Source organism: Diachasma alloeum, unplaced genomic scaffold (genome assembly GCF_001412515.2).
Source record: "Diachasma alloeum isolate Michigan unplaced genomic scaffold, Dall2.0 Dall_scaffold_00280, whole genome shotgun sequence".
Lineage (NCBI taxonomy): Eukaryota > Metazoa > Arthropoda > Insecta > Hymenoptera > Braconidae > Diachasma > Diachasma alloeum.
This window is the reverse complement of record NW_021680419.1, coordinates 921887-939403: the sequence shown is the minus strand read 5'-3', so window position 1 is coordinate 939403 and position 17517 is coordinate 921887. Positions and strand designations below refer to the sequence as shown.

General features: G+C 38.7%; 2 protein-coding genes across 2 annotated transcripts; one reads left to right on the top strand and one right to left on the bottom strand.

Moving 5' to 3' along the window:
* Positions 1–4191: 4191 nt before the first annotated feature.
* On the top strand, positions 4192–13956 carry LOC107038401 (leucine--tRNA ligase, cytoplasmic). Its single transcript, XM_015257492.1, has 7 exons — positions 4192–4602; positions 5693–5905; positions 6776–7583; positions 9276–10079; positions 11188–12032; positions 12532–13183; positions 13623–13956. Exons 1-7 carry the CDS (start codon positions 4600–4602, stop codon positions 13838–13840), a joined length of 3543 nt encoding a protein of 1180 aa, XP_015112978.1. The 5' UTR covers positions 4192–4599; the 3' UTR covers positions 13841–13956.
* LOC107038402 (homocysteine S-methyltransferase YbgG) lies at positions 13879–17344 on the bottom strand. The gene is made up of 2 exons (XM_015257493.2): positions 16885–17344; positions 13879–15299 (listed from the first exon to the last, which is right to left on the bottom strand). The coding sequence occupies exons 1-2, from the start codon at positions 17211–17213 to the stop codon at positions 14654–14656; spliced, it is 975 nt and encodes a 324-aa protein (XP_015112979.1). The 5' UTR covers positions 17214–17344; the 3' UTR covers positions 13879–14653.
* Positions 17345–17517: the final 173 nt, after the last annotated feature.

The following is a 17517-nucleotide window of genomic DNA, read 5'->3' as shown; positions in this document are numbered from 1 at the left end:
TGGTGAAGCCCCCGATAAACTGGTTACTTCAAAGAGAGGCCAATTGAACGTGTTCCCCACCACTGGAGACGCATTGCCGATCTCGTTCGCCGCATGTGCCTCACATAATTAAAATATGTCCAGTGATAAAAATAATAGCTATGATTCTCGAGCACGGCGCCTCCATGCAGCCAGGGATAGCCAAGTTTGTAATATTTTATTACGGTTAATATTGTAGCCCTTAATTAGATAACATCACTCTTGAAATTTTTTGGGTACTTAGGTATCATCAATTCAAATATTCAAATTTTCAACTATTTTATCAATCAGTAATTTGAAGTAGGAAGATTGACGATTACTTGTGTAATCGAAAAGAAAGAAATTTGAATTCAGTAGGGAAGTGGTAAATCGGTATAAGTCGATTTTGACTATTGCCAAGTTTTCAATGAATATCTCAAAATCTAAGGGAAATAGCAAAATTTTTGTCATAACCTTTTTTGTAGAGCAAATTGAGAGCTACAAAAAAGGAAATCACAAAAATTTCGCTATTTCTCTTAGATTCCAAGATATTTATTGAAAACTGGCCAATAGTCAAAGTCAAGACTTTCCGCCCTTCGGAGCAACTTTCCACCCTAGGGCGGGAAGTACTCACTTTCCTCCCGCTCATCAGGGAGCAAAATACGAACTTTCCTTTGCAGTCGTGTTAAAATAGTATATTGTGCATCAAGGGCGGAAAGTCATGTTTTCCCGCCCGAGGTGCACATGCTATTTTTTAACACGCCTGCAAAGGAAAGTTCATATTTTGCTCTTTGATGAGCGGGAGGAAAGTGACTACTTTCTGCCCTAGGGTGGAAAGTTGCTCTCAAGGGCGGAAAGTCTCTCTAAATTCTAATTCTCTTAGAATTTTTTTTTGTATTTTCATCATTTTTTATTTAGACTAATAGTGAAAAATAAATAATTAACTGAAAGAATTAATTAGTCTTGACTTTCCGCCCGAGAGAGTAACTTTCCACCCTAGGGCGCAAAGTACTCGCTTTCCTCCCGCTCATCAGGGAGCAAAATACGAACTTTCCTTTGCAGGGGTGTTAAAAAAAAATTTTATAACAAACGGAAGAGCGTTCCGTAATTTTTAACTGAATGTCCTGTGAAAAATTCCGTGACAGTTCCACAAAAATTTCCTACAATCACATTTTGCTCCGGAATTACGGAAAAGATACGTAATTTTTTTATTGAATATTTCTCTCCGTGTAGAGTAAATATCGATGGAGTGAGGGAGATTATAAGGCGCATCACGCACTCGGGGATATTTTTTATTTTTATTTATCCTGCATTTCGTGGATTTTTTAATCTGTCGTACGCAACGGGTTGAGCATGTTTCGAGGTATAATGGATTAGATGTACTGGGAAGGTAACGGTGAAGGGGTACCCGAAAACGGGATTGGAATTCAGGACGATCGAGGACGATGTAAAGGGAATAAAAAATCGCGTGGTACAGTGAACTCGTTTTCTGGGGAGGGGGTTGATTTTTTTTCGCTTGGGTTTGGCGGAGTGAGTTTGCGGGAGGGGGAGGGGGAGGTGTGATGAAAGGGGAGTCGAGGAATCGTTATCGTTATGGGGAATTGATGGGGGTTTTGTGGATGCTTCAGCTTCTGGTTTTATTTCAGGAGGAGAAAGGGGAAAAGGTAAGTGGAGGTATTCGAGGGAGTTCATGTGGAGAATTTCTATGTGCACTGCTTGAAATTGCCCTTTAAATTTCCAGTCTTAACTATTGTTTAAAATATTATTAGTTAGAGTTGCTGGCAAAAATGTCAAGATTCATGAAATAATATTGAAATTTTTAACAACGATTAATTCACACGAATATGATTATTGCGATTTTAATTGCAGTTGCAATTATTCTGAATTTTTCATTAATAAAAAATTGAATTGTGGTGTTCAATTTTCGCAATGAATTTGAGCATTCAAGGTGTTAATTATCAATGATCATCTAAGATGAGTAAAAAATTCAGTAGAAAATTCTGTCTCAAATTGAATTCGATGTCATAATTTTGAGAATTGAAATGCAGCTATTGGAGTAGTGTAGAGACTTTTAGAGACTCTGGAGAAGGTTCAATATTGCAATAGGGGAGGCTGGGGTAAAACGGACACTTTTGACTTTTTTTTAAATGTTAATGAGGGGTTGAAATTTTGATACAATTTAATAATTTTTTTTTTTCAATTCAAAGAACAACTCTTTCCCTTTGTGACGAGCCTAAACTGAGCTCAATTGATAAATTTGTTTCTCAGTTATAAATAATTTTAAAAAAGTCCAAGGTGTCCATTTTACCCCACCCTCCCCTATATTTCGCCAAATTTCTCTAAATGATCTAGATAATTATGAAACTTGAAGATTTGAAACTCTTACAAATCCCATAAATTTTTTCACCCATTTGTATTCAATAAAAAAAATCAATAAATCAGGATTTTTCTAATTCTCCTGAAAATCTGTCTCATTAAATCTCTTCTTCTCATCGTCACACAAAAAAACTAATTAAAAGAATAAATTTCGTAAAAAAACTCATTTCATACAAAAACTCAGCCCAATTGATAAATTTGTTTCACAGTTATAAATAATTAAAAAAATCTCTAAACTATCTATTTGACCCCACCCTCCCCTACATTTCGCCAAATTTCTCTAAATGATCTAGACAATTATGAAACTTCAAGATTTGAAACTTACAAATTCCATAAAGTTTTTCACCCATTTGTATTCAATAAAAAAAATCAATAAATCAGGATTTTTCTAATTCTCCTGAAAATCTGTCTCATCAAATCTCTTCTTCTCATCGTCACACAAAAAAAATAATTAAAAGAATAAATTTCGTAAAAAACTAATTTCATAAAAAAACTCAGCCCAATTGATAAATTTGTTTCACAGTTATAAATAATTTAAAAAATCTCTAAACTATCCATTTACCCCCCCCCCCCCCCCCCCCCNTCAATTGATAAATTTGTTTCTCAGTTATAAATAATTTTAAAAAAGTCCAAGGTGTCCATTTTACCCCACCCTCCCCTATATTTCGCCAAATTTCTCTAAATGATCTAGATAATTATGAAACTTGAAGATTTGAAACTCTTACAAATCCCATAAATTTTTTCACCCATTTGTATTCAATAAAAAAAATCAATAAATCAGGATTTTTCTAATTCTCCTGAAAATCTGTCTCATTAAATCTCTTCTTCTCATCGTCACACAAAAAAACTAATTAAAAGAATAAATTTCGTAAAAAAACTCATTTCATACAAAAACTCAGCCCAATTGATAAATTTGTTTCACAGTTATAAATAATTAAAAAAATCTCTAAACTATCTATTTGACCCCACCCTCCCCTACATTTCGCCAAATTTCTCTAAATGATCTAGACAATTATGAAACTTCAAGATTTGAAACTTACAAATTCCATAAAGTTTTTCACCCATTTGTATTCAATAAAAAAAATCAATAAATCAGGATTTTTCTAATTCTCCTGAAAATCTGTCTCATCAAATCTCTTCTTCTCATCGTCACACAAAAAAAATAATTAAAAGAATAAATTTCGTAAAAAACTAATTTCATAAAAAAACTCAGCCCAATTGATAAATTTGTTTCACAGTTATAAATAATTAAAAAAATCTCTAAACTATCTATTTGACCCCACCCTCCCCTATATTCCGCCAAATTTCTCTAAATGATCTAGACAATTATGAAACTTCAAGATTTGAAACTCTTACAAATCCCATAAATTTTTTCACCCATTTGTATTTAATAAAAAAATTCAATAAACCAGGATTTTTCCAATTCCCTCGAAAATCTGTCTCATAAAATCTCTTCTTCTCATCGTCACACAAAAAACTAATTAAAAGACTAAATTTCATAAAAAACTAATCGAATTCCGCAAATGCGCGGGGATTCCCCCTCTTAATTTTTAACTCCGCGAGCGATCAGTCGTTCCTCCACATTACGATAAAAATGAAAGTCTGGCCGAGTGCTCCAATTAAAAAACATCAGCAATCACCGCGAATCAATGGCCCCTCCCGGCGCGTAATGACCCCCACAAACTAATTCGTAATTCCCTCAAACTGCCAATCCCCATCTAATCTACGATTCCGCCAAGACATTGACTTCCTCTCCCACTTCCCCGGGATGTTTCCAATTTTTTTAACGGTCCCCACTGAAAGCCAATGAGGCCTCCAGAGCCACCGGAACCGTCTCCATTCGTTCCGTCCGTAAAATATAATTTACTTATTAATAATAACGAGCTCCGCAAACGGGGAATTGCGGTTCGTTTCAGACTGTTGCATCTGTCCGCATTAAGTCAGTGTTATGACCCGTTAGAACGGATGATAGGGAATAGTCAACGATTATTTATGCACTAGTGACACTCTGAAATTTTATTCCCATCGGGTTTTTCTTCCTCGTGTTTACGGAAGTTTGAGAGATATTTCGTCACATTTCCAGGAGTTTACACGCATGTGAGGTGATGAGTGGTTGTGTGGCTCACTAGGGATCAATGGAGGAAGCCGGACGCACTCACGTGTCACTCGGAGCCTATCACTGACAATTGTTCAACGTTTTCTGCTGTTGATAGATAGATAATCATCATGGTATGAATTTTAAACTATTCTGCGTTGAACTCTCGGGGATTTTTCACTGGTTTTTCTCACGGAAAGTTCGAGCTCGGGGAATTGCGAAGGAAATGGAGATTCTAACCTCAACACAACAATCCAGATGTTTTTTTTAACTCGTTTTTTACTGTAATCAAATCAATTCATTATGTTTAAGGCGGGTTGGGGTTAAACGTACACTTTTGAATTTTTTTAATGTTAATGAGGGGTTGAAATGTTGATTAAATTTCATAATTATTTTTTTCAATACAGAGAACAATTCTTTCCCTTTGTGACGAGCCTGAACTGAGCTCAATTGATCAATTTGTTTCTGAGTTATGAATAATTTAAAAAAGTCTAGTGTCCATTTTACCCCACCCTCCCCTATTTTGTTTTTCAAGAGGGCAATTGTAGTAGCGAATTAAAATTGGGGATGTTGCGGTAAAAGGGACACTTGAGGTTTTTTTCAGTGGTTTTTCTTGAAGTTCAGTTTAGAGTCATCGCAAAGGGGGAGAATGGTTTTTTCCAGGAAATAAAAATGGGCTAATTTCCTTCATAATTCACTGAGTCATTGATATTTCAAAAAAGCAAGAGTTCATCTTGCCCAACCATTCTCTAAATAACATTTGAAATTTAAGGATGTTCGACACCCTTTTAGCCAAAATTGACGTTGTTTTCATTTTTCTGGCAAATTATCGATGGGAGTGACGTGAAAAATTATAACGATTTTGTGGTTTGTCATTCTTTAATGGCTCACGAAGTTGCGTAGTGGTGCGATAATTTTTATGCGTTTTTTCTAGTTTTGTGATGCTTTTTAAAAGTTTAGAGAAAACGCAGGAAAATGTTCGCACCACCTTAAAATTTCGTCAGTCATTAAATAATGACAAAACGCAAAAACGTTATATTTTTTCACGTCAATTCCATCATAAGTTTGCCAGAAAAATTGAAAAAACGTGAATTTTGGCAGAAAGGGTGTAGAACATCCTTAACAATGCCAATAACTAGGAATCTGAAAAATACTTGTGGCATTGTAATACATATTTTCGTTTTTTATTTCATTTTTGGTTGTGGCGATTAATTGTTGGGACAGGGTTCTGAGAGAAAGGGGACCTACAAGGTGGAGTACCTCCAGAAGATCGAGCGAGAGGTGCAGGAGAAGTGGGAGGCTAAGAGGGTTCACGAGGAGGATGCACCCAGCGCACCCAGGAAATCCGGGAATGAAAAGTTCATGGCTACTTTTCCATTTCCTTACATGAATGGACGACTTCATCTCGGACACACGTTTTCGTTGTCGAAATGCGAAGTAATTCAAGCTTTTTTCCTAGTTCTGACCCAATCTCATGTTGATTTTGAGAACCCTCTCGTTATTTCACCTGTTTTTTCATTGAAATTGTTTTCTAAATTTGGAGTTGTGCATCAGACCTCATTCGAGCCTCACGATTCCCCATATTTTCGTAAGAATTTCGTTACTCCAACTTTCGATTCTTCATTACACACCCTCAGGAAACTTTAAAATAACCAAAAAATTCAAAGTCGACTTTGAGAAGAAGATTTAGAAAATGATTGAAGAATTACAATCTGAAGATTACGATTTTTCATAAATAATTAATAAACATTCGATTTTGCACCGTAAAAATAATTTTTCCACAAGTTTAAACAGTTTCTGCGTAGCACAACTACTGAGAATTTTCTTCAATACCTGGACAATATTATTGACCTTATTTTTTTTATTGTAAGCATTTAACCCTTACGGTTTATTCTGCAGTAAGAATACAATGATTTTGTGTAAATTTACCCAAATGATAATTCCTTACATACATATTCAGTTAAACACAGAACTAGACTAGCCTAGATTTAGAGGGGTTACAAAAGTTGATATTTCTTGTCTGTAACTCAATACATTTATAGCATTATTAACATATGTTAATGGAGTCAATCGTACAAAAACATTACAATCGTACAAAAAACGTGTTTTCTATCTTTAGAATTGTGTTTTCTCCTGCAATTATTATTTTTTATAGATTAAACTACTTCATTGACTCAACAATGCGATAATCGACTCGATAAAGTAATTGCATAGATAGAAATTAATAATTGTAGAAGAAAACAATTCTAACATTTGATTTAGACAAAGGGGTTCCGTCTCCCCTTAACCCCTGGATATCCCTTTCAGTTCGCAGTCCGTTACAACCGCCTTCTCGGCAAGAAGGTCCTCTTCCCCTTCGGCCTGCACTGCACGGGAATGCCCATAAAAGCCTGCGCAGACAAGCTGAAACGCGAGCTGGAGCTGTACGGTTACCCCCCGCAATTCCCCCAGGACGTGGAGACCTCGGAGGGCATTCCCGACGACATAATAATGAAGGACAAATCGAAGGGGAAAAAGAGCAAAGCAGTCGCCAAGTCCTCCTCGGCGAAGTACCAGTGGCAGATAATGCAGTCCCTGGGTCTGCAGGACGCGGAGATCCGCAACTTCGCTGATGCCGCGTACTGGCTCGAGTACTTCCCTCCCCTGGCCGTCCAGGACCTCAAGTCCATCGGTCTCCACGTCGACTGGCGCCGCACGTTCATCACCACCGACGCCAACCCCTTCTTCGATTCCTTCGTGAAGTGGCAGTTTCGCCACCTGAAAGCCAGGAACAAAGTGAAGTATGGAAAGCGCTACACGATCTTCTCCCCGAGGGACAATCAGCCCTGCATGGACCACGACAGATCGTCGGGGGAAGGCGTCGGCCCTCAGGAGTACACCCTCATCAAGATGAGGGTCCTCGAACCCTTCCCTGGGAAACTAGCCACTTTGGAGGGGAAAAAGGTCTCTCTAGTCGCTGCAACCCTCCGCCCTGAAACGATGTACGGCCAGACTAATTGCTGGGTCCACCCGGACCTCCACTACATCGCTTACACCCTTGCTAATGGTGAGGTGTTCATATCGACGAGGAGGGCTGCTCGAAACATGTCTTATCAAGGATTCACGAAGACTGAAGGTTTTGTTTTTTTTTTTGGAGATTATTAAGATCCCATGGCTCCACAACACAAACAAAAATAGCACGAACAAAAATCTCACACACAAAAATATAAATATAAATGACTGAGACAAGAATTGCTCGGAATAATAATATACATTTGAGTTTTATTTTATTACATTGCATCTACTTCATTTTTTATTTATCTTCATAATCAAATTATTAGAAATTCACGAGTAGAACGATATATAATCAACGTAGTTTTTTACACTCTAATCACATATTCAAACAATTATCATCACAAATTTTCTCAATAACACATAAATAATTAATATATTGAGACACTAACATTCTTTCATTTTTTATTCTGGTAACTGAAAGATATTGGAGATCACGAGAAAGTGGAGAAAAAAATTACTTGAGGAATTCTTAATTGCATCTTTAGTTCACCCAAAATATGAATAAAAAAATATAGACGACGATTATTATTGTGTGTATGTAAAATGGTTATATTTTTGTGTGTATGTAAAATACACACAAAAATATAAATATAAATGACTCAGACAAGAATTGCTCGGAATAATAATATACATTTGAGTTTTATTTTATTACATTGCATCTACTTCATTTTTAATTTATCTTCATAATCAAATTATAAGAAATTCACGAGCAGAACGATATATAATCAACGTAGTTTTTTACACTCTAATCACATATTCAAACAATTATCATCACAAATTTTCTCAATAACACATAAATAATTAATATATTGAGACACTAATATTCTTTCATTTTTTATTCTGGTAACTGAAAGATATTGGAGATCACGAGAAAGTGGAGAAAAAAATTACTTGAGGAATTCTTAATTGCATCTTTAGTTCACCCAAAATATGAATAAAAAAATATAGACGACGATTATTATTGTGTGTATGTAAAATGGTTATATTTTTGTGTGTATGTAAAATACACACAAAAATATAAAGATAAATGACTCAGACAAGAATTGCTCGGAATAATAATATACATTTGAGTTTTATTTTATTACATTGCATCTACTTCATTTTTAATTTATCTTCATAATCAAATTATAAGAAATTCACGAGCAGAACGATATATAATCAACGTAGTTTTTTACACTCTAATCACATATTCAAACAATTATCATCACCAATTTTCTCAGTAACACATAAATAATTAATATATTGAGACACTAATATTCTTTCATTTTTTATTCTGATAACTGAAAGATATTGGAGATCACGAGAAAGTGGAGAAAAAAATTATTTGAGGAATTCTTAATTGCATCTTTAGTTCACCCAAAATATGAATAAAAAAATATTGACGACCACGTGGATTTCGTTATCTAGAGTTTATTGAATTTGAAAGGGGCGTTAAAGGAAATACAAAAAGAGTTGTTAAATCAGGGAGAGAGAACGAACGGAAAGGAGTTAATGATGTTTACTTATGGGAGATGTATTTACAGATAAAAATTAAATCAATCAATACTAATGAACATTCGTTTTCAAAATACAGTTCCCTAACAGTCTTGACATTTTCATCCACTCAAAGAACAATAATAATTGTACTTCAGTGTTTAAGATTAATACCTCGAATAAATGAATGAAATGAACATGATGAGGAATTACAGTTTTCGATGTTGTATACCTTAATAAATATTTGTGACACGAAATGTGAATGATGACATAATTACAGGTCAAGTAGACGTGGTGGTTGAACTGAGAGGCCAAGAGATCCTGGGACTGCCCCTCAGTGCCCCCCTGACGATTCACAAAGTCATCTACACCCTCCCAATGCTGACGATAAAGGAGGACAAGGGAACTGGCATCGTCACCTCAGTCCCCAGTGACTCCCCCGACGACTACGCAGCCCTAGTCGACCTCAAGAAGAAGCAGCCCTTCAGGGAAAAGTACGGAATAAGGGACGAGATGGTCCTCCCCTACGACCCTATCCCCATCCTCAATATCCCAGAGTTCGGAGATCTCTCCGCAGTGACGGTCTACAATCAGCTGAAGATCCAGTCGCAGAACGACAGGGCCAAGCTGCTAGAGGCCAAGGAGATGGTGTACCTCAAGGGTTTCTACGACGGAGTTCTCCTCGTTGGTGAGCACAAGGGGAAGAAGATCCAGGACGTCAAGAAGCTGATCCAGAAGGAGATCATTGACGAGCAGGGGGCTGTCATCTACTACGAGCCAGAGAAGACCATCATCTCGAGGTCGAATGACGAGTGCGTGGTGGCTCTCTGCAACCAGTGGTACCTGAATTATGGCGAGGAGGCCTGGAAGAAGGAGGCGGAGAAGTGTCTGGCCAGTCTCGAGACCTTCCACGACGAAGTGAGGAGGGGCTTCCATGCCACCCTCGACTGGCTGCACGAGTACGCTTGCTCCAGGACTTATGGCTTGGGGACCAAACTACCCTGGGACGACAACTGGCTCATAGAGTCTCTGTCGGACTCCACTATTTACATGGCGTATTACACGATTGCTCATCTTCTGCAAGGTAATTTAGCCCCACGGGGAAAATAAAATTCCTTTTTCTTTAATTCTTTGTTTGTAAACAGGGGAGGGTGGGATAACATGGACGCTTTTGACTTTTTTCAAAATATTTATAATTCATACACGTTTTTAGCAATCGAGCTCAGTCTAGGCTCATCACAAGGGGGAAGAATTTCCCTCTTTATTGACAAAAAAAAAGATTCAATTTCATCAACAATTCAGTAAGTCAGTAGTATTTGAAAGAAAGTGAAAAGTGTCCATTTTACCCCATTGTCCCCTAAATAATTGGGATTGGTTAAACTTTTGAAAATCTAATTTTTTAGGCATGAAACCGATTTCTGGTTTAATTCTGAATATGAATAAATTTTCGACATTTCCGAGCAAATGATTTTCATAGTGAAAAACTGATGAAGCTGAAACTAGCAGAATATTCGTCAGCGGAAAATTCAATTGAGGGGATATTTAAGTGTAGGAGAGTCAAATAATCATATGTACATGTGTTTTTTAAGGGCGAAAGCGTTTGTACATTACTTAAAAACATTTGTACACTCCTAGACTCGCCTAAGAGTTCATGAAAAACTCCTGAAAAAAAGTTTTTTTATAAATTAGTTATAGAAAATGCTCGTAATTTGTAAAAATTGCAATTTCCCAGTTATTTTATCATTCTTTCCACGAAAGTAAACTTTATAATTTTTTTCGATATCGAGATGCAAATTCAGACCTACAAATTTTAAACAATAAAATCATTGTAAAATGCCCGGAAACATAGGGTCAAATGGGCCGCAAATGGAAGCTTTGATTTCACTGAAGCAATTTACTGAAGAAAAAACAGCCAAAGTGCTTGGATATCCTCAACAGCCGAAAATAATGTTTGAAAGAATGGGTCATCCCAAAGAATTCTTTGATTTTGCAAATTAATTTTTCTCTGAAAAACATTCCATCCCTTAAACTCTAAACTCTTCAAAAAAATGATAAAAAATTCGGATAAATGTCATGATTAATGATCCAATTCGAGTATAAAAAATCATGAGTTATACCTGACCTCATTAAAACAATGAACATTAAAATGGAAAGGTCTACTCTAATCATCACCTCACTTTTGCCTCCTCCAGGTGGAACCTTCAAGGGGGACAAGGGAAACATTCTCAACATAAAACCCGAGGAGATGACCCCGGAAGTCTGGGACTACCTCTTCTTCAAGGACGCCAAGTTCCCCGAGACCTCCATCAAGAAGGAATCACTGGACTTGATGAGGAGGGAGTTCCACTTCTGGTACCCGGTGGATCTCAGGGTCTCCGGGAAGGACCTGATCCAGAATCACCTGACGTATTACATTTACAATCACACTGCCATTTGGCCGAAGGAGCCTGAGCTGTGGCCCCAGGGGATCAGGGCAAATGGCCACCTGATGCTGAACTCTGCGAAGATGTCGAAGTCTGACGGCAACTTCCTGACCCTTTCTGAGGCTGTGGGCAAGTTCTCGGCGGACGGGATGAGACTGTGTCTGGCTGACGCTGGGGACTCGGTGGAGGACGCCAACTTCGTTGAGACAATGGCAGACGCTGGGATCCTTCGTCTGTTCACGTTTATTGAGTGGGTCAAGGAGGTCCTGGGGAGCGAGGGGAACTTCAGGAAGGGCGAGCCCAAGACTGTCAATGACAAAGTGTTCGTTAGTGAGATGAATTTGAAGATCAAGGAGACTGGGGAGAACTTTGGCAAGATGCTGTTCAAGGAGGCTTTGAGGACTGGCTTCTTCGAGCTTCAGGCTGCTAGGGACAAGTATCTCCAGCTGAGTGCCCTTGATGGGGTCCATTGGGGACTCGTTATGAAGTATATTGAACTCCAGACGGTTCTACTGGCGCCGATTTGTCCCCATGTTTGTGAGTACGTGAGGGAGATCGTGGGACTGGGGAGTGTGCTGGAGGCCAGGTGGCCTGAAGTTGGACACATTGATGAGGTGAGATGTCAACGGGAGAGTATTTGTATTTATCAGGTGGGGTAGTTATTTTTAAAGGACTTTTCAGTGAAAAAAGCATCCATTTCCTGGAAACTATCAAGTTTTAGTAGAACTAATCAATGAAGTTTGAAGGGTTTTGTTCGTGTCCTAGATAATACTTCACTCTCTAAAGACATTTTTTTTTTTAAATCATAGAAGGTTTATTCGAAATGTAAAGTCGAAAATTATATAATTATTTAGTCCTTCGTTGCTCACGATTTAATTTGGAGTTCACCATATTTTTAACATTGATTTAACATTAATCTCTTCTCCCTTGTTCCCCTTTTCGATCGATTTCAATACCAAGTTTTTAAATTTGTTGATAATTGTATTGATGTTTTCAATTTATTTCTCTTCATCATTAATTTTGTTTTTATTTTGCATTTGGGGCTTTTTTGAAACAAATAATTTACAGTTATCTGTAATTGTACTATTTGAAATAATTTTTTTTCTTCACCAGGTGCTCATCAAGTCCTCTCAGTACCTAATGGACGCCGCGCACTCCTTCCGAATCCTCCTGAAAAATCATTTCACTGTGAAAAAGCCTGGAAAGGGAAAAACCGAAGTAGCTCCCGTTGAAAAACCGAATTTCGGGACAATCTGGGTGGCCAAGTCGTTCCCCACGTGGCAGAGTATTGTCCTAACCACGATGAAGGACCTCTGGGAGAAGAATGGAAAAGCCATGCCTGAGAATAAAGTCATTGCTGCTCAGCTGGGGACCAAGGGGGAACTGAAGAAGTACATAAAGAGGGTGATGCCCTTCGTGCAGACGACGAGGGAGAAGATGGATACCCTGGGGATTGCTGCTCTCAACCTCACGCTGGACTTCGATGAGGCGGAGGTGCTCAAGGGGAGCCTGGAGTACCTGAAGAGCACTCTCGATCTGGACGAGGTGGAGGTCAAGTTCACGGAGGAGGCGCCTGAGAAGACCAGGGAGGAGTGCTGTCCTGGGGCTCCCTACATGAGCTTTGCCAGCACTCCGGGGGTTTTCGTCACTGCTGCCAATCCCCAGAAGTGCAGTGGGATGTTCAGTATGACTGTGAAAATTGCGGAGGGAAATACTGGGGCTGATGTGGCGAGGAAAATCGTCAAGGATAATAGGAGCATCAAAGGTGAATATTAGGGGAATAATTCTGATCAATACAGTAGATATTGTCATTGAATTTCGTTTAATATTGAATTGTTGGAATTTAAGTGAATAGGAAATGGTCATTATTAGAGGAGTTAACTCAAAAAAAAATGTGAAAAATATTTTTTAAATCATGGGTGCAAGATGTCCATAAATTAATCCACTCTGTGACGAAATTAATTGGGATTAGGGGTAATTATTGAATTGTTTTGTGAAGAACATGAGAGAATTCCGAGATTTTCTGTTAAAAAATGCTATCAAATTTGGCTGAAACCATGTTGTCCTTCATTTTATTAGAATTTGGAATTTAAAAAATTTATTCAATTGAAAAAACGAATAATAAGTTAAAATAGGATAAGGATTTTTTTAAGTGAATACTATAAACAGGTGGACAGATGATGAAAATTTATTCACTCTTCCAGATCCGTCCTCAGTTCTTCTCTACCGTTTCGAGGATCCAGTCCTCGGCCCCAGGACAATTCCCACAAGCCGGGACATTCTGAAAGGAAAAGTCTTGATCCCCTCAGACGCAGTATTCTCCATAAATACTGACACAAACGCTATCACTCTGAAAGTAGGAGAATCCTCCTACGAGGTCGGGAGTGATATTTTGTATTACGTCAAGGAAAACACAAACTAGTGACTCATTTCATCGTTTCACAGCAAATAACATCGTCATCGTTAATGAAATTAAACTATTTATTTTCGAAAAATACAAAATGATGCTGATAAATACGATAAACAGAGTATCAATTATAGTCGTAATTATCACTTGATATAACCATCATCTTCATAATCATCTTAACCTGAAGGTAAGTCAAAACATGAACTTTAGCCCGATTTTTTACTGATGGAATAAGAGGTCTATCGGAATTCTCGGATAAAAATTGAGTGAAAGACCTTAAAATACTGGAGTAATAATTATCATTATCTCTTAACCATAGAAGTAGCAGTCATTTTTGATAGAATTACGAAACCGTTCAATTCCAAAAAGCTAAAATGAAAATGCCCACTGTCCAGGAAATATCTTCGCCTTATTAAACCTCTTAAACTTTCAGAGAGAAATTTTCCTCTCCCGAGAATGATTGAGCAGTAATTTTTGATAGAATTACCAAACCGTCTGAACCCCTCACGTCGGGGTCGATTCCGTGCATCGACCCATGAAAACATGAATGACTCTCTTCAAAATTGATTATGTCCAAAACTGGAATTTAACTCAACCAAATAAATAACAACGAAAAAAGGAATACTGCACCTTCAATTACATATTGCCTTCATAATGTTCCGTCGATTAGAAGTGATTATATTTAACTTGTATCGAGCGTACTCCACGCTTGGAAAGAAAAGGGTCCCGTCCGTGAGGGGTTCATTCCTCAAAATAACAATGCCAAAGCCAAAATGAAAATGCTCACTGTCCAGGACACATCTTCGCCCTCTCAAACCTCCTGAACATTCAGAGCGACGTTTCCCTCTCCTGCGAGCGCCACGTCTCCACCTGTCCCCTGATCTTGGCAATCTCCAAGGCACTGACCCTGCAACAGCCCCCAATGAACTGCACCCCATGGTCCAGCCACTGATGCACGTACTTCTCGATCTCCACCCTGGCCTCCTCCTTCCACCCCTTCTCAGGCACATAGACCTCCCCACTGTTGGGATAGACGATCAAAGGCACGTGTTTGCCCTCGGGGGTGTCCCTGAGGCTCTCCAGATAATCGGTGACAAAGTGAGGATTCACGCAGTTGATGCCAACAGCGAGGAACTGCCCGGGGTGAGCGTTCCTCCAGCAGTTGAGGGCCACCTCCCTGAACTCAGAGCCATCAACAAGTGTCTTGCCATCGTTTGAGCAGGAGAAGGAGAGCCAGGCCTTCGTGCCAGGGAACTCCTTCATCAGCTCGACGAGAGCTTCGGCCTCCTCGGCGCAGGGGATCGTTTCGATCGCCAGAAGATCGACTCCGGCTTTGATCAGGGTCTCGATCCTCGGCCTGTGCCAGTCCTTGAGGAAATCCTTCGACACGGACTTCCCGTAGGAGCCGGTGTATTCACTCGCGTCGTGCAGAGTCGCCCCGTAAGGGCCGCAGGAGCCGGCGATCAACGGGCACCTGGGGTAATATGACAAATCAGCGCATAAATGTTATTGGTTAAAATTCGTGGCTTTTAAAAAGGAACGGAGACGGCTATTGATGAGAAGAGATCGAGCAAAGTGGCTGATTTTTTTAATGGCTCATTGAATTCAGAATCGAAGTGGTAAATCGATATAAGTCGATTTTGACTATTGGCCAGTTTTCAATAAATATCTCGGAATCTAAGGGAAACAGCGAAATTGTTGCAATTTCCTTTTTTGTAACTCTCAATTTGCTCTACAAAAAAAGTTGTGACAAAAATTTCGCTATTTCCCTTAGATTTTAAGATATTCATTGAAAACTGGGCAATAGTCAAAATCAACTTATAACGGTTCACCACTTCATTACTGAATTTCAAATTGAATGGGATTTTTTTTTCGTAACAAGTGCCATGCTTTCCCTGTGTAGCGAATGCAGACTGAATTAAATTGGTGGATTTGTCATTGGGCTGTGAACATGGAAAGAATATTAAAAATGTATATTATGCCCCATTCTCTCCCATTTAATGAAAAATGAGGGAATAATAAGAAATCATAAAGGAAGAGTAACGCGTCGAATTGAGACATTAATAGTGGAATGATTCGCGGCATTTAAAACCGAATGAAGACGTTTGTTGATTGAAGGAGAGACAGGGCAAAGTGGACATTGATTGGTTTTTAATGTTAATGACTCATTGAATTTCAAATGAATAATTTATCTGAACGTTTTTTTCGTGTCAACATTTCAACCCCTCATTAACATTTTAAAAAAAGTCAAAAGTGTTCGTTTTACCCCAAACTCCTCTATTTCAATACAAAGAACAGCTCTTTCTCTTTGTGACGAGGCTAAACTGAGCTCAATTGATCAATTTATTTCTGAGTTATGAATAATTAAAAAAGTCTAGTGTCCATTTTACCCCATCCTCCCCTGTATTATAATAGAACGAAAAATCAATTTGACATTGCCCAACTCTTTCTCTTTGTGACGAGGCTAAACTGAGCTCAATTGATCAATTTATTTCTGAGTTATGAATAATTAAAAAAGTCTAGTGTCCATTTTACCCCATCCTCCCCTGTATTATAATAGAACGAAAAATCGATTTGACATTGCCCAACTCTTTCTCTTTGTGACGAGGCTAAACTGAGCTCAATTGATCAATTTATTTCTGAGTTATGAATAATTAAAAAAGTCTAGTGTCCATTTTACCCCATCCTCCCCTGTATTATAATAGAACGAAAAATCGATTTGACATTGCCCAACTCTTTCTCTTTGTGACGAGGCTAAACTGAGCTCAATTGATCAATTTATTTCTGAGTTATGAATAATTAAAAAAGTCTAGTGTCCATTTTACCCCATCCTCCCCTGTATTATAATAGAACGAAAAATCGATTTGACATTGCTTTAAGTGGGAGACGACAATGGGCCTTTCTCATGCTTCCACATGAACCCTTCACATTATTCTTTTCTCCAGGAAAAGCATTGTGATCAACCGTTCCTGGTACTGTCGTAACTGTTCCTGCACCGAGTGTTTTTGTGTTCGAGTAATCTGTCTTGAGTTCGTGTGTTCAATGACGTGTGATCGCACCTGTTCACAGCCTCTTCATTGCCCTCGATTTCTTCCTTGTATATCTTCACGGCTTGAGCGGCCAGGTCCACAGCCTTTCGAATGAACTCTAGGCTGTCGGCCTCGCTCATCCCCAGGTACTTGCTGAAGCCGTCCACCGACGCCTGGTACGTATTCGTCTCGATTATGTCACTTCCTGCACGGAGAAAGTCCATATGAGCCGATGACACGGCGTCCGGGTTGGTCACCAGGAAACGCGCGGTCCACAGTGGGTCACCGTCCGCACTCTTCCCCACGTGGCTCGATACTTGAGTGGAAAAACTACCGTCCAATACTGTGACCTTTGTCATTGCGGACTTTTCGGTGATTGCGGGGTCTCAATGACGATTGTTCAAGCTGATGCAATTGTTCGAGGGGAGACACCGCGTTCAGACGGCGAAGAAATGAAAACAAATGATAACGTGGATAATTATACAGGAGAGGGAGAGGGGATGCGCCGTCTGCTGGAGGATTGCTGCAACGATTTGAACGCGATTTTCTGGTGGATATTGTGGGGTAGGTAAATAAGAGAGTTTTATCCTGTTCTAAAAAGAACAGACACTTAATATCGATAACTATCGATATCTCGCAAGTCTGTCACGCTTATTCTTCATT